Raw genomic sequence first — 25,063 nt, forward strand, 5'->3', positions numbered from 1 at the left:
AAACAACCCAGCATTATTTAGAGTGTGTATATATATATATATATAAGGTAAACGTGATTAAAATTTCTCTAGATAAACCCTTGTAATGTGATTAAATGAGAATGTGATTGTGTCAATGTAGGCTCCGCAGTTACATCGTATAACAACATGCTATGACTATAGGCTACTAGAGAAGATTGAAACCTGCCATTGGAGGAAGAAGAAATAGGAGGAATGGGGTCAATTCGTGTCTCCCTTGCTAACATTGTTTATTTATGAATGTATTTTAAACCCATTGCAGGTGTTTCGTGTGAAGTTGTTGTTATTCAATATTTCATACTTTAAACGCAATTCATCATGCTTATCAAAATAGGCCTATATAAACTTTTATCTTCTTGTCTAACATGTAAAGTCGGGGTAATGCGTGGATTAAAGTATCGATTTGAAGCAGTTTTTACCAGAACGTTTCATTCTCTGCTATAGTGTGTATTGCTTTCCAAAAAAGTCAATTGTCGTTTATGTTGTGCCCCTTTTGTGTTTGGGTAACAAAAGCGAAAGATCAGTTTAAGTGCATTCTAACAAATGCTGGGTTGTTTCAACCCAACTCTGGGTCAAATTTGGACTAACCCAACTTTTGGGTTAAAAATGTAATGTAAAAATTTAACCCAACAGTTGGGTTAGTCCATATTTGACCCAAAGTTGGGTTGAAACAACCCAGCATTTTTTAGAGTGTGTGTACGTAATTCATTTATGAGACGTCTGAATCTACCGTTAATTCGCGAACATTTTCAAGTGCTATTTAAATAACGATGTGCTTGGGAGACTTGGGAAATTCGAATTACTCTTGTGAATATTAATAATCACGGATGTTTAAACGTAGCCTATAGTAAAATAAAGCTAATTTATTTCAAACACAAGTTGACTATTTTAGAACTGTTTATTGAACGAAACACTTTGAATTATGTTTTAAAAAATATTGCAAGAGTATTTTGGCTTATAGGTTATTGCTTATATTGTGGATTTTATTCTCTCTGCGATGTTGCACCTCTTATTAAAACCTTTGTGCGTCTTCGATTTATATTAGTTACTCTCTTTCTTTCACTTGAACTGTGTATCAAATAGTAAATATTTTAGCATCACCTTTTAAAAATAAAGTTTACTGTTTTTATTTTTACATTGTAGGTTTGCACAAAATTTGCACAAAAAACACACCATTGTCGATATTCGTAACATTTCTTAGCTACTAACTTTTTCATCGATAAGTGCAATGAATGAGAAAACGGCTGTCTCTGATACCATGGTGCCAGTCTAAAGTTAGACCCGCAAATGTTCAAGGAGTATGTTGTTCCAAAATAGGTGGTCAAAATTGCTAGGAATATTCATGTGCATTCGTTCAGCCATCATGGTAGGGTTGCTAGAAGAAATTCACTCAAGTTTATACTGAAAAGGTAGACTATACAGGACCCTAGGCCTATAAAACATGGCTAACTGTGTGCTAATAGGCTATTGTAAAGATTCCATTTATACACAGACGGCTGAGTTGCAATGACACTACCATGCCCGAATGCCCTGCAGAGTCCCTTGGCACGCGGACACGGGTGTCCCTTGTGATGTCTGAGGTTGGGAATATGTTCCGAGGTTGTTCAGACTCATGCTCATCAGCGCATTAGTGGATGTGTTTGCTGGGAGAGGAGGAAGGCTGGGATATGTACAGCTGTAAGGGTTTGTGTAAGCGGCGTTATTGTACGATGAATAGCCGTTATATGTGTACGGGCCTGGGTTTACCGCGTACGTGGCGTTGTAACTCTGTGATCCCGTTAAACACGGTTTGCCATCCCGGACTAGGACCGGCACCGCCACTCTCCTGGGCGGCGGCGGGTGATGGTGTCCTGCCATTTCCAGTGTTTTGTCTTGACGCTGTCGCTTGCATTTGTATCTGCGGTTCTGGAACCAGATTTTGACCTGCGTCGATGTCAGTTTCAGGGTACTAGCCAAATGTTCTCTCTCAGGAGCCGATAAATAGCGCTGCTGTTTGAAGCGCCGTTCGAGCTCGAAGACTTGCGCCTGGCTGAAGAGAACCCGCGGCTTCCTACGCGTCCTCTGCCGCTGCGCTCGCTCCGTGTCCGAATGCGCCTCACCCTCACACTCCGGGGATCTGATGATGGCACCACAGCTTTCTATAAAAACAGGAGACACAAAATATACAATGCTAACTCGGTTAACTCTCACTTAACGTACTTCACAGAAGCATTTCCTTGCATCAAAAAAAATAAAAAATAAAATAAAAAAATTATTTTTTTGCGTGAGTCTGGATATAGGCCTTTATCCACAGTTTCTAAGTCACTTACACAACCTTGCAAATAGAAAGAAAATCACCCATGTTTCCCCCCCCCCCCCAGATATAATGTAAAATAAAATAAAATTTAATTGTAGCAATATATGTAAAATGGAGTTGCAGTGCACAGTATTGTAAGAACTTTATCACACGAGCTTAAATAAACGAGTTTGTGCAAATTGTGCAGCAGTCAGTAGATGAGTCATATAATTATGTAGTGCAATACATAAACAGTTAACAAGTGTTCAGTCAATGTTATTTATATAGTATGTATCTATTTTATAGATATATTTAAGTTTATGTATGTAGCCTATATATGTCTCTGCAGGGTTAGGCCGACAGAAAGTACGAGAGAATTAGAACAATGATTCTAAATGTCATAACATGCAATATTGACATTAAACATCAGCCTATATAAATAATACAGCTTTATCATAATTACATTCTTTAACGAGGTTATTTGTATTAGCCTACCTTGCATTGAAGACGCATAAAAATAGGCCTACCACGTTGGATCTTTCAAAGTTGGTCTTTTATGCAATCACACAACAGAATGATTTTTCTTTTCTTTTCAAAAGCTACGGTTTAAATTGTCACATTTCTAAAAAATAAGAATTTGATAGGCCTGATTTATGCATTTTCAAGTCTAGTCAATATAAAAGCCCTTATTGAAGATACACTGTAAAAAATGCTGGGTTGTTTTAACCCAACTTTGGGTAAAATATGGACTAACCCAACTGTTGGGTTAAATTTTTTAATTACATTTTTAACCCAAAAGTTGGGTTAGTCCATATTTGACCCAAAGTTGAGTTAAAACAACCCAGCATTCTTTAGAGTGTAGTTTTGTATTTATGATAAAGCGGTAGGATTCATCCAATATTGACCTTTTGTAAAAAGTAACATTGCACTATTCATCAAAAATACAATGGCACTTTGAATTATTCTCGTTTTTAATCGTTCTGCCACTGTCTCATATATTATTAAGAGACAAGAGCAATTCGATCTCCTCGTTCATTCACGTCAGTTGTAAAACACAAATCACCCACTCGTTTCGTGGTCCTCAAGTTCATCTTCAAGTTTAGTGTCGACGTGTCCCAGAGCCGGATGGACGAACATCGGAGGGGAAAGGCTGCTCTCCACTAAACTATCCTGCATGGAGAGAGAGTTCAGAAAAGACATCTTCTCGTCGTTGTCTGAGAAGCCGGGGCTGTCTCCACCTCCGAGAAAACAGGATGATGGTGCCTGAAATCTCTCCTGCAGTCCCGGATGAAGTTGTGCGTGGTGTTGCGCGGGATGCAGTGATTGAAGGTAGCGAGATTGCTGCTCCACTTTCAGTATATCCTTCACAGAAAACGGCGTTGATGTAACCGGGCTCGGAAGCATCATCAGGCGCTGTTGGATTACATCTACAATGTTATTCCTGACTCAACTGGAAGCTTCGAGCGCTAAGCCCTGTTGAACAATTGTTTAGATAACCAACAATTTCAAGTAAACATACCTAAATGTGTCGATTAATCTCCCATTTTGTCATGGCTGCTTGATTTGCATGAAGAGAGGTGAGGACCGCCACTCGTCGGTGTAAAACTGTTGTGTGTTTTTCTTGGAGTCCGGCAGCACAAGGCAGTTCTTCTGCCCGGTGATGTCACGTTACCGGGGCGGGATGTAATGATCCTTCCTACAATCCACAGAGGAAACGCGTATACAGTTTCATAGCAGCAGAAAAACAGCCTCTAATATCACACGATACATTTTCGATAGCTATATCCAAACCAACATAATCATTTATGCGTCCTTGAAAAATAACAGTTCTTCAAGTATTCCTCAATTCAACAGAGAAACATCATCTCATCAAGAACATTGTTTTACTGTGTACAATTTTTGAGTCTGTGAATATGATTCTTTGGAGATTAAACATACTTGGTCACATTATAGGTTTTTCAGATCAGTATTGATTTAGATTTTACTTTATGGCGTCCTATCGAATCATTTTAGATTATAATCGGAATCATTCACTTTGATTTTAAGATGGTGCACTCTAAAAAATGCTGGGTTGTTTCAACCCAACTTTGGGTCAAATATGGACTAACCCAACTGTTGGGTTAAATTTTTACATTCAATTTTTAACCCAAAAGTTGGGTTAGTCCAAATTTGACCCAAAGTTGGGTTGAAATAACCCAGCATTTTTTAGAGTGTGTGTTTCCTACAGAGTTAGTAATGAGTATAATATAGCTCATGAATAAATTCTCCCACAAGGTCCTTATGAAAATGTAAATCATGTAAAATGACTCATGCTCATCTGCTCAATGCAAATCCATGCATCTGTTCTGCACAATTAAAATTATATTTCGAAACATATCTTTGACCATGATAAGACTGAAGTATGTTTCCTTTCCAATACACTGAACCAAAACGAGTTTTGATGCACCATAGGACAATCTTTTTGACTTTTGAAAACAACTTTTTATTATTTAATTATTGGAAGAACCCAGAAACAAAAACACCGATCTGAAGAACCTATAATATGACATCAAGAAATTTATTTATTATTATATAATATATTTCATATGCCTTAAATGATAACTCCCCAAAAGCGTTCTTAATATGAAGTTGCTGATAATAATTGAGCAATTCTTATTTTGTGAGTTTTCTCTGGAAAAGACGCTTAACCCTGCTGCTGCTATTATCCCATTCAGATCTGACCTGCATCACACTTGTGTGCCATTAGACAGTCAAGCTGGAGCAAGAACAGCTGCGGACTTTTGACAATGAAGCAGCAAGCGGATTTAAACAGAACTTTGTTTGTGCGTGAGAGACAAATGGTGTCTGCATGTGTGTGTGTGTGTGTGTGTGTGTGTGTGCGTCTGTGTGAGAGAGAATGGCCTTAAGTAGTTCTAGTTTTCTTTAAAAAAAAGGGGGTTTTTAAACTAGAAAAACAATTTTAAGAAGGGCAGATTTCCTTTAGTGGTCAGACTTACAGTAATGTCTTTTCTATGGAGGCGCAACAGCTTTACCTGAAAAAAAAGTTTTAAGATATCGATTCGGGTTTAATCGAGAATTTTAATCTAATCTTGATTCCAGATTGTCCGTCGTCATATTACTTTAATGAATTAATTACAAAATTAATTAATGTTTATTTGTTTGTTTGTTTAATTATTATTATTATTATTATTATTATTATTATTTCTCGTTTAAATTTCGTCTTTTGTTTGTAGAACATATTCTCTCTTCACCTCTCCAAAAGATGTAAACATGATAAATGATTTGCTAATGTAATATTCATCTATGTGTTTTGATCACTTTACGCACAATTGGGTAGAAATAACAATAATTCAAGTTGTCTGGAAAATTAAGTGACTTTGTTGCATCGATTATCTCAATTTCACTAAAAGGAATATTACACATAACATTATTTTTATTTATTTTTATTTGTTTGTTTTTTCATGTTGTTTCATCTGTTGTAGTGCCTGACTGATTAAAAACTTTTAATTCAAAATCTCCAAAGTTTTCCAAAGCCATTTTGGAGACCCCGTGATGTGCTTCATTTATGCCGTAGAACAGCACCAGAAGAAACAGAAATCGTAGGTTTTATATGATTTTTCCCCCCATCCTGTATCTAGTCCTAGGAATCGATCACTTATTGTGAGGAGGGTGCGCAGGAAACCTGTTTGAGGGCGCAATGATGCGCATCGGTGTCTCTCTGAGCTCCTGCTCCGGCGCCAGAGACAAAAGCCTGGCAGGGACTAAGAAGAAGAGAAAAGAAAAGAGATTATCTCATCCGTTAGCTATCAACAGTGCTGTTTAGATCAGCTTTGTCTCCTCCAGTCCCAAGACTAATGGCTCAGGAGGAAAGTCGGAGTGGAGGGCTTCAAGGTTTTCTCTTAAGAAAAGAAAATGATAATTTCATGATATTTGCTGTAATTCACTCAATAATCATTGCCTTGATTTATTAAGGATTTGATGATGATACGTTATCTTTGTTGTTGAACAGCATGTTGGCCGTATAGGACACATGCAGTCGTTAATACATTGCTGTTAGACAGAGGGCCTAACATTTTTGTTATGCTTTATACTGCACCCTCAGAAAGATCAGGTCAAAAAGTTTTGTTTTTGTTTTTTTGTAAACCAGCACCACTTATCTGACACATCATGATAACTTCATGATAACTTTGTGCTGACAAACACCATAGAACTTTTTGGTCATGTTTAGTTGACAAAACGCGAATTTAATTAAAAATAGATTACAAATAATAGTAATGCAGGTATCCTTACAGGTCCATGACCAGAGCTTTGGAGAGTGTCCGATCACAGGATTCGGACGTTGTCGCGTGTTTTATCTGATCAGTAGTGATCTTTGCCCCACACACGACTAAAGTGTGTGAGTGTTTTGTCTGGTTAATAGCACCACTAGGATAAGGAGAGTCTCAGTCAAGCATGAAGCCAAGCTGACCGTGAAGAGTGCATGTCTGCACAGGACTCTCCTCTGGAGTCTCCAGTGTCCTGATGGATGGACATATTGATGATAGCAACATCAGAATATGTAACAATAATTCAAACGCTTCCGTTCGGTTTGCACGACTTGCTTATGTGGATGAAGTCACTGTTAATAACATTAATATTGCATTAGCCTAAAACCGAATAAGGTCGAAAATAAATTAGACCACATTAAGTGATTTTACGAACCCTCTTTGCGCACGAATGAAAGATTTTTCTGTATCCATTTGGAGTTTCTGAAAAGTTGTATTTATCTCAAATGTTTTGTACAGCTAACCTAAACAAATTCATGTTTTTATCGATGTCAAAAATATAAATTATTACTGAATTAATTTTAATGGTCAGATCAGAACAATTGCACGTTTTCACTTTACAATAAGGCTATTTTTATCAGATCGCATGATGATGTTGGGGGGAAAAGCTTAAAGTCTAAATAATTAAACTTTTTTAATTATAAAATATAGGATGTTTATATATTATATATGCATATGATACGTTATTTATTTATTTTAGTAGCATATGTAAGGAATTTGTTTTAGAGCATCTCATTATATTATGGAAAGTTGTATAGCTATTTAATGTTGAGACTATTAATTTTGTTAATTTACTTGTTTGCAGGATATATTATGGTTTTAGATTTTAAGATGTTCAGATATTGTAAATTAAATGAATTATTTCATTATCTGTAGGAAACACATTTCTTAGCATATAGGTAGTAAAGGTGTTATTGACAGTTTACTGTCAAATACTAATTCTTCGTTTAGTTTTGTTCACAAGTTCATTATGTCACACACATCTCCTGTAGCTTTATATTAATTATAATTTTCCTTTCAATTGTTTACTTAATTCATACAAACAGTAGGCTACCTATCCATATTTTACAAATGGACTACCTTTAGCTATTGCAGCACAGCAATTTATCTTAAATTCGCCCATATTCTTAAATGTTTACTGCATGGCGTTTTAGTGTTTAAAACCATAATCATCCAGTTTAATTTTCAGTATTAAAAAGACTCTCTGTCTTGAAGCACCCAAAACACTGAGTTACCAAAACGATTGCATGCCGATGCCAGTCCTAAAAAAAAAAAGTTTTAAGCCCATGTTTATGTAAAGGAAGAGCCTGTTTCCTGGACTTAACAAAACCCAGGCCTGAGTACCATGACAGTGAGGCGGTCAGTAGAGGGAGGGAGAGGCCAATAGATCATCTTCATCTGGACACTGACTTAGGTTAGATGTAGAGGTACCAGAAGTGGGTCAAGGGCCTGCATCTTTTCGGACCATCAACTGCTCATTGACATCACAGCATTCTGTACAATCTCAAAGCCAGCGAATGTGAACATCAGGCGAGTGTTTAGACTCAAATCCAAAGTCTGTGAGAACAGAATGTAAATTCATGTTTATGAGTTGAGAATATGTTTTAGATGAATATCGGCAGCATTTTAAAACAACTGTATGTAGTTTTGTGTATTTTTGCGACTTTGGAACCCCCTACAGATAAGTGAGTGGAATTCACTGTCGTAAAAATATCACTGTCATAATTACAGTGGCTAGTAGATCCAAAATCGCATACTCTCTCGGAATAAGTAGCCTAATTACTTAGTGACTTTTAAAAAGTACGTTCTATATAGTATGAATGTAATCCGGTCGCTTCACTCCCTTTCACAAATCCTCTCCCGTGGCCTCATGGGATAGTGTCCATCAGATGCCCACTTCAGAATCTCGCCGGAAATAATAGGTCAGACTTTTTGCCTACTGTTTTATGAATATTGTGAATTCGGGCATACTACTGTGTTCACATAGGGTGCTGTTTTTCGCCTACTTTATAGTAGGGAAGTGTGCGATTTAGCATGCAGTTGTGTATTTTTTGGTGCCGTAAAACAATCCGCCCTTTTCACGGAATTTCGTACCCGCTTACCAAACTCCCAAAATATACGTTTGGGGTGGGAACGTGGGAAAGAAACAGAAGACATTTTCCTTAATAGAAGTCAGTGTACCATCAGACTATAAATGTTCAAAAGGGTTTTATTTTTGGTTCCCCAAAGAACATTTCGGTGAGCAGTTCTTAAAAGAACCATATTTTCTTAATGTGAAACATATTTTAATAGTCTAAATAACTTTTTTTCTGCTATGAAGAAGCTTCTGTAGAATTGAAAGGTTCCTTGGATGTGAAACATTCTTCATGAAACCAAAGATTCAAAAAAACGATTTTTAAGAGTGTACACAGGTAAAGACTTGCTTGCAGTGGCCAACAGGAGGACATTTCCTCACATGGTTCTCAGCAGGGCCAGAAAACCTTCCATATACACAGAACGCGTATCTGAGGAGGTGCAGATCCTGTTAGGTCCCGGAAGGTGAGTCTTATCAGCTCCTGGTTTCAGGCCGTGTGTTGAACCAGGCCTTGAAACCTCGCCCGGGAACCATTGTGCATCTGACCCAGCTGTATGACTGATAGCCTTCCCTGTTTCTGCCGCAGACGGGGAGGAAAGGAGGGAGGCGAGGCACTGCAGCACCAGACATTCCCTGTCACACCAGAGCTCTGAGTTAGGGAGGTCTGGTCTGGAAGCCCGCTGACGGAAGTCAGGCCAGGAGAAATCCACACAGCCTCCTGGGACTAATAAATTAGACAGCTGTATTTTCCCTCATGGCCTTAACCCTGCAGGTGTGTGTTTGTATACATGTGCGTAAATTACCGAGCGTTTAGCCTGTAATGTGTGTGACCTACGCCATGGGTAATGTGGTGAGAGAGGAAGGCCGAAACCTAAATATTCGATTACAACAGACAGGAGTGATTAAGACACAGAGTAGCTACACAAAGTCTTCGAGTGGGATGTGAACGGCTAGATTTCCTCTTTTTTTGTCTAAACATTCCCTGGGCCATGCCAGAGAGGCAAAAATAAAAGGAAAGGTTGCTTCAAGTTCATCTGACCGCTGGTATGCGCACAGTTTACAAAGATTGTCATTCAAACAATAATACAATTAATTTTATTCAGATTTATATGTTGTTCATTTGGGGATGCACACCACATGACCTTCCACTAGATAAACATGTTGCGAGCGGGGAGCCTGTGTTACTCAGAGCAGCCAGTGTGGCGTCTCCCATCAAAATGACAATTTGTTTCTTTTCGAGCATGAGATCCCATTCATTCGCCGTCGCAGCTGTAAATAAAAAGGAAGCTTGTTTCTGCTCCTACATTTTCCTTGGGTTTGGAATGGCTCATTTCTGTTGGGAAATAGAGAGTTTTGAGCAGCCCCTGAGATTGCAGTCCTGGGAATCCCTCGGTTTGTGCATTGACGATTGTGATAAACACTTGTGGTGTCATTTCCACCAAAACCAACAATTTTGCCCCAATGATGTTTTTTTTTCTTTCAAAACTTAGTGTACTTGGTTACCAAATTGAGATATATTTTGGTCAGAATATGCATTCAGAAGTGAAAATATTATCTTTTTGTGTTCATTTTGGATGCATGATAGTTAGAAACATTTTTTTTTTTGTGCAATTTTATTCCAAAAATGGTTCAAATGTCATTTCCACCACAGAAGTTTGCCAAAGAAAAAAATAATTTGAGATGGAAATGTTTCAGAACAAACTTGTTAGAAGACACATTAAATAATAAGACCTTTTTATTATTCAGCTATTTTGAAACTCTAATTGATTATAATGAATTATTATACGGTCTTTCTTAACATGTTAAAGCCAAAAAGACTTGTTGAGATCAGATTTATTACTGTTAATGGCTTTTATTTGCTTGGCTTCTTAAGGAAAAAAAAATGGCAGTATGACAGTGTTGGACGAAAAGAGAAATTCTCAGAAGTATTCATAGCAGACATGTAGGAACATGTAATCTTCCAAGTTGTCAGGCGCTGTGATTGCGATGGATTTCTTTCATTGCCGTGACTTTACTATTTATTGCTGAATGATCAGAAGTATTAGTGTGCTACATTTATAATCTCTGAGACCATCTAGATGCGGTTTCTTGTCAAATCTGCTTTGCAAATATTTGTGCGATTACACATTTGTCAGATCTGCTAATTCAAACAAGCATAATTGTGTGGTTTCACAACCTCTGAAAATCATGGCAAAGAGACTCAGTTTGTTGTGTTCCATATATTTTTACGAGTGACAATCCCAGCATTCATACAAAGGCTCTGAATCTGCTGACTGAAGTAAATAAAGGCTAATTGTGCACAGCTGCATGTATCAGCTATGTTTCTGCTGCCATTATGACATGTTTGTGGTGAGGTATGAATTAAGACAATGTTTGTACGGTCCTTTCGTGTATGTTTATTTGTTCTTTTCAATAAGACGTAAACCAATTGGTGGCAGCAGACTTGTAGACATGAGGCTGCACTTCCTCCCATTGTTTAAAACGGTCAGATCGAAAAGTAGTCGAGGTCAAAATTGGAAGAAAAGGAACATCTGTTCAATTTGTAGACAGGCGTACACATATCTGTGTTTTGCTACAATGGAATTCATACAAGTAAATGTATTCGGTCCTCAATAAATAGGGTGTGACTTGTTCTGTTTGTACAGAACTATAATGGATTAGCCTTATAATGCGTAATGACACTTTAATCACGCTTAACAGCACTTATGTATCATACTTTCATTCATATTGACATACAGGGCCATAACCACCATAGACATTGAAGAGGACACTTCATCTCAGCGTTCAGATTAGTTCAGATTTGGTTGATTCTTAAGTTGACGGTTATTTCTTCAGTGTTTATGTCCCAAGGGTTAAGTTTTTGAAACTTTTTGTTTAATGAAGATCACTTTTACAATATCTATGAAATGTCTTAGTCATTCAGATGTGCTTTATGTGTAGTTTTTAGTGCTTTACTATTGTCACAAACCCAAACACTTCATCTTAAACTATAAAAAACATTATATGAATTATTATATGTATACATATTTGCACAAATTTTGACAAATGTCTCACAGTTGATATTCAAACAACCAACAATTTTGTCCCGATAACATTTTTTCAGAAGTTAGTGTAGTTGGTTACCAAATAATATTCTCTGTGGTTGAGAATCTGAAACTAGAGGCGAAAAATCAAGGTAAATATCACCTATGAATATGCATAACTATCATCTGTTTAGGATACATGATATAGCTATGAAATTACCAAAACAATGAGTTACCAATTTTATTTCTAAAATGTTTCAAATGTCACTTCACCCTGGACTGCTATTTAAAAAAAATGGAAATGTTTCATTATTTTATTAGCAAACAAATTAAACTAAAGTGATTTATATTCCCCTTACTTGAAATAAAATAAACATTAAATGAAATAAAATAAAATATAAACTTTTAAGCTTTTAAATTGATGTAACTATATAAGGTTAAAATATGTTGATATTTAAACTTAAAAATGAAATTAAAATAATAATAGTAATAATGTAAAATAATAAGTAGTGTCTGATAAAATGACATGTTAAAACGGCCATAGGGACAAATGTGGCCATAGAAACTATTACGTTTGTTGCCCCAATCCTGAATATGTGGTTACATTCTTGCTGAGATACGATGAGTTTCGGAGCTGTCAAATTAAATATGTGTTGTTGGACATTTTAGCCCATTTCTCCAACTACAACGTATCTCTTACCAACATGTCCCTCATAACATGCCCACTCTGAATCTTTAAGAGGTGTCTCCTACTGCATTTTTTTCTCCCCTGTTTCTTCCTTCTCTCTTTTCTTAAAGAGTGACTCATTATATTTAACCTACTTACTGAGCTCCACCTATAGCTGCTCTCTTTTGAACGTCTCGGGTCCGCAAACTCAGAATGCAGTGAAGGGAAAACATGGTGGTCTTCAAGTCAAGTCCATCAAACAGAATTGATGAAACTGGCAACAGAAAACAAAAATTGGCCCTCACTCAGCGAAGTGCGCTGACCCATAGCAGGGAGGCTAATGTAACACGTGAACAACACGAGAAGGTCCTGCACTGGAATGTCGCTCTGTGTACATGTTTGGTATGAGTTGCCGACTTTCCGTCACGGTCCATGCATGTTTTTGAAGTCAAGAAGACTGCTCAAATTCTACCTTTTGAACACTGTTTTGTGTATATTTTTAGAGTTCATCAGAATGAAGCTGATCATTATGCAACGTTGAATGTGCTCATTCAGCATTTCAGGTGTTTGTTGATGTTATTGCAAACTTAGAATGTTCCAATGTTTTCATATTTGTTGAGGCGGGTCTCTAATGAATGCTCTTTGATATGGTATTAGCTGACAGAAGCTGCAAACGATTCCCCAGGAGGCACTTGTGTCATGTGCTTCTGTGGCCTCCACTCTTCTCTCAGCCTCTCTCTGTCTGTCCCCAGGCCAACAAACCTTGTGCTGGAAACTTCAGATCCCATAATTACAAAGCTGACAGTTAACACACAGGTAAGCTACCCTTACTGATGGGCAAAGAATGCAAACATCTTCTGATGGAGATGGAGGCCATGCTGCAGGTGTAGAAGTTACTCCTCCATATCTCCTGGGGCTTGTGAGGGCATGAGATCATCCCAACACAAAACTGAGAGGTATAGGTTTGGTAGAGTGATCCATAGAATAACTATTTTTGGTTCCCCAAAGAACCATTCAGTTAACAGTTCTTAAAAGACCTTTTTTTTTCTTGGTGCGAAGAACATTTTATTAATTAAAAAAAACCCTTTGCACTATGATGAACCTTTTGTCAAGTGGAAAGTTTCCATGGATGTTAGTTTTTCATGGAACCATAGATGCCAATAAAGTGCCTTTATTTTTAAGAGTGGAGGTTCTTTATATGTTCTTTAAACTAGAAACTAGAAAAACAAAAGATATTCTATGGTATTATTGTGAAAACCCCCTTTTGTAACCTTTATTTTTAAGAGAAGCAGAGAAATACTTTCCACATGAATTAATTAAAATCTTAGGATTTTGCAGGTTAATAAATAATTTGCTCACTTTCTCACACAGAGCAATCACAGTACTTGAAATACAGGTCTGGGTTGTGCAGGTGATTTGAGGTTGATAAGTTATCTGATGGTGCTGCCACTCTAAGAGGGAGATGGCAGTTTCGTATCTTTTTCAGGTTCATATTTTTCACTAATAGCAGGTCAAGAGAAGTAAAAGTATGATCTCTTAAGCTGACAAAAAAATTACATTTTTAGGATACACCATAAAGGCTGCCTGGAGTGGCTTTCCAACAGTATCCTGACAATTGAAATATATCCTTTAACAGCACATGATCAAAAACCAAAGATAAACCTTCTTTAACTTTTTTTTTTTTTAAGTTTGAAGTTTATGATCGAATTTTAGCTAACTCCAGAAGATGTATTATTATGAAAGAAACAACGGAAAAGTAAAATAATAAAACTGTGTGCGTTATAGTTTTAATATTAATTAATTAATTTAGTTTTGTGAAGTCTATCCAAAACAGGTGTTCTATTTCCTCGACTAAATTTGCTATGAGTAATCTTTTAACTTACCACATTTATAAAAACTGATCGTGTTGTCATTTCATAGCAATATCAAATTCAATAGTGTTTATGGTTGATATGGTGGAAGGTGGAAGTACAGAGTACTATAATCATTAAATTGAACAAAGCAGGATATTATGAAACTCTTGTTTTCATCAAAGCACATAACACCCATAAATTATACAACTTAAATATGATACAGATAACTGTGTATGGAACTCAGAGAAACTGTGTGGGTGTGAATGAAAACAACGCTGCTCATTGAAGCAAACGTAGCCCGCCCTCTCTACTTTCTCATTGGTTAAAAGGCACGTCGCTCTTACAAATTCGAGTTGCCATTGGTCTCCGCAGTGCTGTCGGGCGCGTTCTTTGATGACGCAGCGGCTTGACCTTCTTGTTCTAAAAGATGATTGGGTAATCTTCGAGTCGAACATATACTTCTGGGTTTCTATTGGTTAGTTTAGACACGCCTGTCCTCCATTGCTCAAATCTCACATCTGAAGGTTAAAGTCTGTCTCTCTCTCCATCACACCGTGTTTTTAAGTTTGAAGTTTATGATCGAATTTTAGCTAACTCCAGAAGATGTATTATTATGAAAGAAACAACGGAAAAGTAGTAAGATAATGAACAGGAGATAACATGTTGTCTGAACATACATTTTTAGAGACCTTCATGATATAAATACCACTAACAGAACAGCTCATGTTTCCCTTTTCCCTCTTGGGCCTTGAATTATGATTCCATTAGAGCAGATCACAAGTGTTTAGGTGTGGGACAGTATCAAAAGCTTAGACCACCACCTTGTGGCTTCACAGGGACATGACATACGAAACATACGAATTTCTTTTTTTTCTTCTCAAAAATTAAGGTTTAGCTTTTGCTAAAGGTCAGTTTTGTAAAACACAGTGCACAAAGAGACTGTATTTTGTGCTGTTCTCGTTGTCTGGATACACAAATAGCATTTTACATAACGTATAAAGCACATAACACCCATAAATTACACAATTTAAATATGATCCCGATAACTGTGTATGGAACTCAGATAAACTGTGTGGGTGTGAATGAAAACAACGCTGCCCATTGAAGCAAACGTAGCCCGCCCTCTCTACTTTCTCATTGATTAAAAGGCACGTCGCTCTTACAAATTCGAGTTGCCATTGGTCTCCGCAGTGCTGTCGGGCGCGTTCTTTGATGACGCAGCGGCTTGACCTTCTTGTTCTAAAAGATGATTGGGTAATCTTCGAGTCGAACACCCATAAATTATACAACTTAAATATGATACAGATAACTGTGTATGGAACTCAGAGAAACTGTGTGGGTGTGAATGAAAACAACGCTGCTCATTGAAGCAAACGTAGCCCGCCCTCTCTACTTTCTCATTGGTTAAAAGGCACGTCGCTCTTACAAATTCGAGTTGCCATTGGTCTCCGCAGTGCTGTCGGGCGCGTTCTTTGATGACGCAGCGGCTTGACCTTCTTGTTCTAAAAGATGATTGGGTAATCTTCGAGTCGAACATATACTTCTGGGTTTCTATTGGTTAGTTTAGACACGCCTGTCCTCCATTGCTCAAATCTCACATCTGAAGGTTAAAGTCTGTCTCTCTCTCCATCACACCGTGCTTCAGTCCAGCGGTACTCGCGTATCTCTCTCCCTCTTCTTGCTCATAATTTGTAGAAATATTAACACAATATCATGTCGATATTTGGTGAAGTCCCGCAGGCTGCTCCTGTCGCAGTGTTTAAACTGACAGCAGATTTCCGAGAAGATCAAAATGCCAGCAAGGTGAATCTGGGAGTCGGAGGTGAGAGATGGGCTTCATATAAACACACGCATTTACATATCAAAATATACGAATATGAATGTCAGTGTTTGTCAGTTTATGCATGCTTTGGCCATGCACACACAGACAGTGTTGGGGGTAATATATTACAAGTAACGCAACTGCTGAAGTGTGTTGAAATTTCGGACGTGTGTTTTAAATTTACGGACGTAAATTTACTTTCCCTTCAGCCTGAGGCTTATTCATTTCACTTCTGGTGTGAAAAGGCTTTTATATTTGCCAAAAATAGAACTTTTTTATTTTAAAAACAAACAAGCAAGCCCTGTCCAGATTTAAAAAGTAGCGCAAAAGTAACGTAACGCATTACTTTCCATAAAAAAGTAACTAAGTAATGTAATTAGTTACTTTTGTTATGGAGTAATGCAATATTGTAATGCATTACTTTTAAAAGTAACTTTCCCCAACACTGCACACAGATATCCTCTTTCTCTGACAACAGTAGGCCTCATATCAATAATAAGAATCGAACACATGTCTGCTCTGCTTTACTGCAGCTCAGTGCATTTAAAAATGTCTATTTTATAAATTAGAGTCAAATAAGGCCTGTTTCGGGTTATTTATTGTAGTGGTGGCCACGGCACCTGATTAGAGATCAGCAGTTAGTTTTCTGAAATCCAATAATATCATCAGTAACATGAGATAATTCATATATGATTTGAAATGAAACTATTGCATACTACTGCACGTATATCGCTTTAGACTATATGCAAATCATGCACACATATTGAATTAAGTTTTTTGTATAATATTTTCTATTTATATTGGTATTGTAAATATGTGTGTCTATTCTCAAAGTCTTTTGATCTTGAAGCTTACATTCTTGAAATTGGTTTTGTAGGCTAATATAGACTTGGTCTGAGTCTAAAGAACATTTGAACTCTTTTAATAATGTTTAAAATGCATTGACTGACAATGTTAACAAGTCATATTATATCTGACCTTTTTCAAAGTAGCTCTACACACTTTTGAGGTCCATCCTGGGATGCTTTTAAGCAGTATTTAAAGAGTTCACATGTATGCTTCTTTAAATACTCTAAAATATAGACAATGTATTATAAAGAATGAACTTATGTGTTCAAACGTTTAACTTGTGTTGTATCACATTAAACTGTACAGTTATCTGACATTAAACTAAAGTCATGGCATTTAGCTCCAGAGGCATCTAGGGTTTCTAAATATATTGAAGGATAAAGTTACTCTTTCGGCATTGGTCGTTTCTATTGGAGACCAGGCCCTTGTGCAGTGCTGTTAGCTGGGGATGAATAGATTGTGTTATGTCAACAGTATTATTGTGCAGAAGCAGTCATCATGTGTCGTGTAGTTATTCCTGATTCCGTTTAGAGAGCTTGACCTCGGAGGATTCGGGGAGGATTATCTTTATCTTCCGCTTTTCCTGAAACCCTGCTGACACCATGACTCCAGAGGTTTTGAGACACGAGCAAAAGCTGAAAGTCACATCTCTAAATTTCCCTGAGTCATGATTGTGTGTGGACTGTTTTTGAACACCTCCCCCTGGCCTGTGGTCTTTCCTCAGATTGAAATGATTATCCCTCTTGAACAACCCAGAGCACTGATTTCATATGCTTTCTAAAGACATTTACAGCCTCTAACTACAGCTTGTCATACTTCTGCAGAAGGTGACTACAATATGCTATACTTTTTTAAAAGGCTTATAATTATACTAAACCAGATATGTTGCACCATAAATTGCTCATTGATCTAATATTTGATGCATTCAGACATGCGGATTTATTAAAGTCATTGCTCTGCTTCAAAATCTTTTGATTCCATAACTTTACCAGTTTATGTACAGGACAGAATTTATTTGGATACATTTTGTTCTGTATTTGCGTAGAATTTTTAATTCAAGTATTGCATCAGAACATGAGCAGTACACGTTAGTGTCGAATAAGCTAATTTTGCTCTTGGGTAAAAGTTCACCGATAAATCCTGATCATAGACAGCCCTGATAAAAAGGAACAGTTACACATAACAGATATTGAGTAGATAGGAATTCAGGATGCTGTAATGTACACTATTTAAAAGTTTGGGGTCTGACTCTGTTATTGTCTTTTTGCATTACTGACAAACTATTTTCCTGTTTAACACTGTAAAGCTGCTTTGACACAACCATTATTGTATAAAGCGCTATACAAATAAAGGTGACTTGACTTGTAAGATTTTTTTTATGTTTTTGAAAGAAGTCTGTCATGTTCATCAAGGCTGCATTTATTTTAATTAAAGATGTAGTAAAAACAGTTTGTGAAACATTGTAATTTAAAATAACTTTTTTTTTATTGTAATAGTATGTTAAAATGCTATTTGTTTCCATAACGGCAAAGCTGAATTTTCAGCAGCCATTACTCCAGTCTTCAGTGTCACATTATGTTTTTGGCAATTTTTTGATGAATAGAAAATTCAAAACTTTTGAGTGGTAGTGTACAAATCAGAGTTTTGCCTTTGTATGTTGAAGTAGTATGGTTGAAAGGTTCATCCTCTTCCTCTCCTTAGCCTACAGGACAGATGAAGGTCAGCCCTGGGTTCTCCCCGTGGTGAGAAAAGTGGAGAAGATGATCGCTGATGACCATAGTTTGAACCACGAGTACCTGCCCATTCTAGGCCTGCCAGAGTTTCGCTCCAGTGCATCTAAGATCGCTCTGGGTGAAGACAGTCCTGCCATCAAGGACAATCGGGTCAGATGAGATGCTTAAAATCCTGTTTTGATCACCTATATCAATAACAGTTTTTTTATTTATTTTTAATTTATAAAAAAAAATAAAAAAAAGTGTTATTGATAATTTATTCCTGTGATGCAAAGCTGAATTTTCAGCATCATTACTCCTGTCTTCAGTGTCACATTATCCTTCAGAAATCATTCCATTTTCAGATTTGGCAAAAAGTTTATTTTAGACCTTGTTACACATTTTGAACTGGTATCATTCTAATGTAGAGGTTTTTGTTGTTGTTGTTTTTTGTATTGCAGGTAGGAGCTGTGCAGTGTTTAGGTGGCACTGGTGCTCTGAAGATCGGAGCCGAGTTTCTTCGCCGTTGGTACAATGGAACCGACAACACAAAAACTCCAATTTATGTGTCTGCACCAACATGGGGTGAGCATAAGATCTAATTACACAAGGAAAATACTGTAAAAAAATGTCATTCTAATATTTAATGGACTACAGTATAAAATATATGTTAAAGTTTTGCCTCAAAAGAGCTTAACTATTTTCATGCTGACCTTAAGTTCAGTAATTAACTTTTTATATATATATATATTGTTGGGTCAAATGCTAAAAGTGTTCAGTTCAGTTTGTGGTCTTTCATTCTAGAGAACCACAATGCTGTTTTCTCTAACGCTGGATTTGAGGACATCCGTCCATACAAATACTGGGATGCAGGGAAGCGTGGACTCGATCGGGAAGGTTTTCTGGGTGACCTGGAGGTTAGTAGCGATTTCGAAATTCCATTGTCTTTAACGAAAGGAGCTGTTCATAGTTACTTATTTATCAGTAATTGATAAATGTTATCTAAAAACCTTTGATTGTGTGCAAAAGGAATTGTTGAGCTTGACAGATTTTTTTTTTCTGTTGGGCTCAATCGGCATTAAAAAAAATCTAGTTTGATTTTTGGCCCTTCGTATTAAAAGTTTGAACACCTCTGCTAGATACAGTCCATTTGACACTATGTCTTTCCTGTCAGAGTGCACCTGATCACTCCATCTTTGTGCTGCATGCCTGCGCTCACAACCCCACCGGCACAGATCCCACCCAGGACCAGTGGAAGCAGATCTCTGATGTCATGAAGGTGAGACCATTACAACAACCCCACATCATCTGACTAAGATTAGAACATTGAAGCCCATGATACAAAAATGGATCCTAATTGCACGTTATAAGACATTTAAGCACAATGTGCAATTACAACCTACTGTTGTCTAAATTGAAACTCTTTGCAGTTTTATAAATAGTGAGTTAACTGTTGCATAATTATCTAAAGCCAACATATATCAAAATTGTAATAGAGTTATACAGGGCACAGAATGTTACTGAAAAGTTGATCAGTGGAGCTGTAATTCCCTAAAATGCATTTTTGTATGGCAGAGATGTTGTTATCTGGCTTTTTTCTTCTCTCAACTCTCTCTTCAGCGAAAGAGTCTGTTTACCTTCTTTGATTCAGCCTATCAGGGTTTCGCCTCAGGAAATTTAGATAAGGACGCCTGGGCTGTCCGCTACTTTGTGTCACAGGGTTTTGAATTGTTCTGTGCCCAGTCGTTCTCAAAGAACTTCGGTCTGTACAGTAAGTGGTTCCAGTGGAGTTTATGTTAGTTGTTAGAGATTACATTTTAATGCCTTGTACTATGTCCTTGTTCAGAACCATTTGATTGTAAAGAATAATCTGACTCCACAGATGAGAGAGTGGGGAACCTGACTGTTGTAGCCAAAGACCAAGACAATTTGAACCGTGTACTGTCTCAAATGGAGAAGATCGTTCGCATCACCTGGTCCAACCCTCCATCCCAGGGTGCACGTCTGGTTGCCATCACACTCAACACCCCTGAACTCTTTGCTGAATGGTAAATGCAGTTAAAATCTTAAATCTAATTTTATGATTTTGGTTCAACAACAAAACATTAATACATTTGATATTGTGTCTCAATCTCAATTTCATCACTGTGATGTAAAAAATCAATTGCATATTAAATTGTAAACTACAGTATTTATAGTATTCAGTGTACTGCCCTTAATTTATGATGATTTAAAAAAGCTGATACATTTATACACACACACTTTTATATATATATATATATATATATATATACATATATCTTGTTTTGTGAAAAAAAACTGCCAAAAGAAAAAAATGTGGGATGAAATGTGACCTGGATGTGTTCTTAAAATTAAAAATGTACTTAAACTTAAAATTTTGTGAGATTCACCAGTGTATATGTATGTTTTGTTTAAGGGTTATTTATAGTCTGGCATTTTTCCATCTTTCTACAGGAAGGACAATGTGAAGACCATGGCAGACAGAGTCCTGCTCATGCGTGCTCAGCTGAAGGAAAAACTCAAAGCACTCGGAACTCCAGGAACCTGGGAACACATCACTGAGCAGATCGGCATGTTCAGCTTCACCGGACTCAACCGTAAGCATCTCCTTCTAGCGCTTTCACACTTCGTTCATCCATGTGTCTCACCACTGGAAACATCTGTTCTAACACGGCAGTCAGTCATGCTTTATCTACTGTTCCTTACACATTACTGCAGCTGGAGATACATAGTTGCTGTGGTTTCAAATCTTTATTTAAAGCCTTTTAGGTTATAGGCTTTAAAAGTGAGAGTAATAGTTAATGCTAGTACTTAGAAAATAGTTCAAAGTTAGTACTGAGACGATAGCTAGAATGTAAGAAATGTGAAAATAGAAGTTAGAACTGAGAAAATAGTTAAAAAATAGTACTGAGAAAATGGTTAAAAGCTAGTACTGTGGAAATAGTTAAAAGCTAGTACTAGGAAAAATCTATTTGTTTGGAGTTGCCACTATTTGATATTTTGTTAATTGATAGTTTGATATTTTGTTAATTAATGCAGTGTATGTGTTTCAAATTCACATAAAATGTCACTCAACCATTTGAAAATGTTGTTTTCTGTTTTACAGCTAAGCAGGTGGAGTACATGGTGAAAGAGAAGCACATTTATCTAATGGCGAGCGGGCGCATCAACATGTGTGGCCTCACCACCAAGAACATTGACTATGTGGCCGAGTCCATTCATGAGGCTGTCACTACAGTCTAATAAGCACCTTTACCACACTTCCTGTTTGTGTGTGTGTGTGTCCACAGGAACATAGACACGCACAGACACACACACTGATACACCCCTTCACTCACCAGCTTTCCTGGTCTAATTTAGTCATCAGCATTTCAACATTCTGTTTTAACTTGTAATTATAACGCAATGAAACAGTCCCGGAAGATATATATATATTTCCCTTCACCCTTCTCCTGTGTTTTCAGAAGAGAGTATGTTTAAATATTATCCGTGGAGTTCATGCAAATCTTGTTTCTATGAATAAGCACTTTGTGGTGGGATTTACAGTCAACCAAACAACTCTCTGGATTTCATTAACCTGAAGGTCCAGCTTGACTGATTTTATGATCTTTCATGGTCTTAGATTAAATTCACACAGGTTAGTGTGACTGAATCAGAGTTGTAGACAACCTTTGAGTTAGTGGGGTGAAATGGGTGGAACCTAGCCTTTATTAAATTAACTCGTCGAATTTTATCGCCATGTGTCTGAAAATTTCATTGTATTGAGTGCTGAACTGAAGGACAGTGTGCATGTTTCATGATCGATGTGTCTGTATTCTTAAAACATCCACACAGAAACAACTCTAGAACTTGAATGAATGGAGGCATTAGATTGTGTTTTATTGTCAATTCCTGATGCTCTTACCTCAAATTAAATGGCTTGAAGAAACATTTTACCTTGAAAACTTATTGTGACTAGTTAAAACAATGGAAGAAGAAACCTGGTATTGTGGTTTGTGAAGAGGTGCATTTTGGGATATTGGATATCTGACAGCTGAAGGAGAGTGAATTATACAGAAAAGTGATTTGGGGGTTGAATATTCTTTTAAGCTTTTCGTGTTTGATGTTCTGGAAATTCTGGGTTGTGAAGAGCCCAGGCATTGTTTTGCACTTTATTTTCTGGTGTCTTTTTATTCTGGTCCATCGCTTTTACTGCTGTGTTTTTGTGTTCAGGCTCATTTGTGCACTGCAGGACCGTTTAATGAATGTGCAGACATTAGTCCAAGTAATACTACTCTCCCACCCAGCTTAGTCGCAAAAGATCAATCCTCTAGGAGTATAAAAACTCTTTGAGCACAAATATACTAATCAAAGTGCATTGAAATAAAAGAAGTAAACAAGCATGTTTTCTGGTGTGTTTTATTAGCACAAGTCACATGTCCCAGTGACTAGTGATAGTATATTAACAGTATCATTCAGAAGATTGGAGTATTATTAAGAAATTAATACTTGTTTTCAATGTGGGTGCATTAACTTGATTTCAAAAGTGAAATTACAGTGATAATTTTTTATTGCAGATTTTCTAGCGCAAAACAAAAACTGAGTAATGAGATGAAATTTGTTAGTTAAGGCTATTTTTGCACCTTCAGTTCTTTTCAAACCTTGTAATGTTCAACTCTAAAGTTCTGAATATAACAGGGCTGGCAAAAAAATAGTTTTTAAAGATAAATCCATGGTCTATTGTTTTAAAATGTGTGATTTGTTAACTGCACACAGAGAGTGACCTGCACTGCTAGAATTTACTCTGCTGTCTATTCATATTATATGCTTGTCAATTTTAAACTTACTGTGACAAGGTTTGTTTCTTCATCAGAACAGATTTGAAGAAATTTAGCATTACATACTCTGCAGTGAATGGGTGCCATCAGAAGGAGAATCCAAATTCTTATATAATCAGAGCAACATTTTTTGTAAAGTCATACACAATTCTTCAGGTGTTTTCAAATAGAAGTCTTTGTAAACTCTGTAGAAACATATATCTATCTTTCGGCCGACTCAATGTACAGAGAGCGAGCGCTGCAGAGGATTTTCTAAAAAACCTTGTAATGTTCAACTCTAAAGTTCTGAATATAACAGGGCTGGCAAAAAAATAGTTTTTAAAGATAAATCCATGGTCTATTGTTTTAAAATGTGTGATTTGTTAACTGCACACAGAGAGTGACCTGCACTGCTAGAATTTACTCTGCTGTCTATTCATATTATATGCTTGTCAATTTTAAACTTACTGTGACAAGGTTTGTTTCTTCATCAGAACAGATTTGAAGAAATTTAGCATTACATACTCTGCAGTGAATGGGTGCCATCAGAAGGAGAATCCAAACAGCTGATAAAAACAACACAATAATCCACAAGTAACCCACACGACTAACATCTTGTGAAGTTGCATGTTTGTAAGAAACAAAGCAGTACCTGTTGTTCTCTCACATCAAAATCCACCCTCATATTTGCTTAGAACTGACCTAGACCGTTTTCACTTGTAAACTCAGCTTGATCTGTGCATATTTCTCTGCTGATTATGGATAGAGGACTTGCATTTTAACTGGAAGCCACAGTTTAAAGATAAAAAAAACCCTTAATGATTACAAATCAGCAGTTTTTCACTTCACAAGACAATAACTGATAGACTGGAGTGGTGTTGATTAATGTGTTGTTTTTATCAGCTGTTTGGACTCTCATTCTGACGGCACCCATTCACTGCAGAGAATCCATTGTTGAGCAAGTAATGTAATGCTACATTAATCCAAATCTGATAAAGAAAGAAACTAGTGCAGTTTTGGCAAATGTTCATTTTTGGGCGAAATATTCCTTTAAGTTAAGCAACTATAAGTAACTTTTTACTCTATGCAAATCTGCAACCATATTTTTAAGTTTAGGGAGCAAAAGTTTAAGAATCTGCCATTTAACAGGCACAAATTGCACCTCTGACAATGGGCTTTCAATTCTGAGTGATCGAGTGGCATTATCTGAACACAATTTATGATAAGCATATTCAAAGAATGTGTTCTGCCTCAAAATAACACCCAGCAAAGGTTATCATCCTGAAATAGTCCAGCAGTTGTTAAACATCAATGAACTTTCTTTTCATGTAGCTGAAGTTAAATTTGTTGATATGAATCTAAAACATTCTCTTCCATAACAGGACTGAGAGCTCAAGTGTACCATAATAAACCTTTGACCTATTATATTGCTTAACAGTTTTTGTTTACTGAAATTCTAAAAAAATTGTTATCCAAGACCAATTTTAATCAAATCTTAATTTATTGGGATACCAGTGGTACTTTTCATTCTAAAGAACCACAACAAAACCTAATAGAACATTTGATATTCTCTTTATATATATATATATATATATATATATATATATATATAATGTTCTTATATAATC

At 36.7% G+C, this 25,063-nt stretch overlaps 2 protein-coding genes across 2 annotated transcripts; one reads left to right on the forward strand and one right to left on the reverse strand.

Moving 5' to 3' along the window:
* Window positions 1-1,146: 1,146 nt before the first annotated feature.
* LOC107702735 (homeobox protein Nkx-2.3-like) lies at window positions 1,147-3,893 on the reverse strand. Its single transcript, XM_016505139.1, has 3 exons — window positions 3,813-3,893; window positions 3,361-3,706; window positions 1,147-2,156 (listed from the first exon to the last, which is right to left on the reverse strand). Exons 2-3 carry the CDS (start codon window positions 3,698-3,700, stop codon window positions 1,531-1,533), a joined length of 966 nt encoding a protein of 321 aa, XP_016360625.1. The 5' UTR covers window positions 3,701-3,706; window positions 3,813-3,893; the 3' UTR covers window positions 1,147-1,530.
* Window positions 3,894-15,813: 11,920 nt separating this feature from the next.
* Window positions 15,814-23,018, forward strand: LOC107702745 (aspartate aminotransferase, cytoplasmic-like). Its single transcript, XM_016505151.1, has 9 exons — window positions 15,814-16,057; window positions 18,608-18,789; window positions 19,080-19,203; window positions 19,423-19,535; window positions 19,793-19,897; window positions 20,239-20,389; window positions 20,501-20,666; window positions 21,094-21,236; window positions 21,746-23,018. Exons 1-9 carry the CDS (start codon window positions 15,949-15,951, stop codon window positions 21,880-21,882), a joined length of 1,230 nt encoding a protein of 409 aa, XP_016360637.1. The 5' UTR covers window positions 15,814-15,948; the 3' UTR covers window positions 21,883-23,018.
* The last annotated feature ends 2,045 nt before the right edge of the window (window positions 23,019-25,063 follow it).

The sequence above is a fragment of the Sinocyclocheilus anshuiensis genome, unplaced genomic scaffold (genome assembly GCF_001515605.1).
Source record: "Sinocyclocheilus anshuiensis isolate Anshui unplaced genomic scaffold, SAMN03320099.WGS_v1.1 scaffold843, whole genome shotgun sequence".
NCBI classification, from domain to species: domain Eukaryota; kingdom Metazoa; phylum Chordata; class Actinopteri; order Cypriniformes; family Cyprinidae; genus Sinocyclocheilus; species Sinocyclocheilus anshuiensis.

Excerpts from the sequence above, each read along its gene's own strand:
- LOC107702745 (XM_016505151.1), top strand. The coding sequence starts at position 15,949 with ATGTCGATATTTGGTGAAGTCCCGCAGGCTGCTCCTGTCGCAGTGTTT. Across the intron at positions 18,790-19,079 it reads CTGCCATCAAGGACAATCGG|GTAGGAGCTGTGCAGTGTTT; the intron begins GTCAGATGAGAT and ends TTTGTATTGCAG. Across the intron at positions 20,667-21,093 it reads CCTGAACTCTTTGCTGAATG|GAAGGACAATGTGAAGACCA; the intron begins GTAAATGCAGTT and ends ATCTTTCTACAG.
- LOC107702735 (XM_016505139.1), bottom strand. The coding sequence starts at position 3,700 with ATGATGCTTCCGAGCCCGGTTACATCAACGCCGTTTTCTGTGAAGGAT. Across the intron at positions 2,157-3,360 it reads ACTTGAGGACCACGAAACGA|AAAGCTGTGGTGCCATCATC; the intron begins GTGGGTGATTTG and ends CTGTTTTTATAG.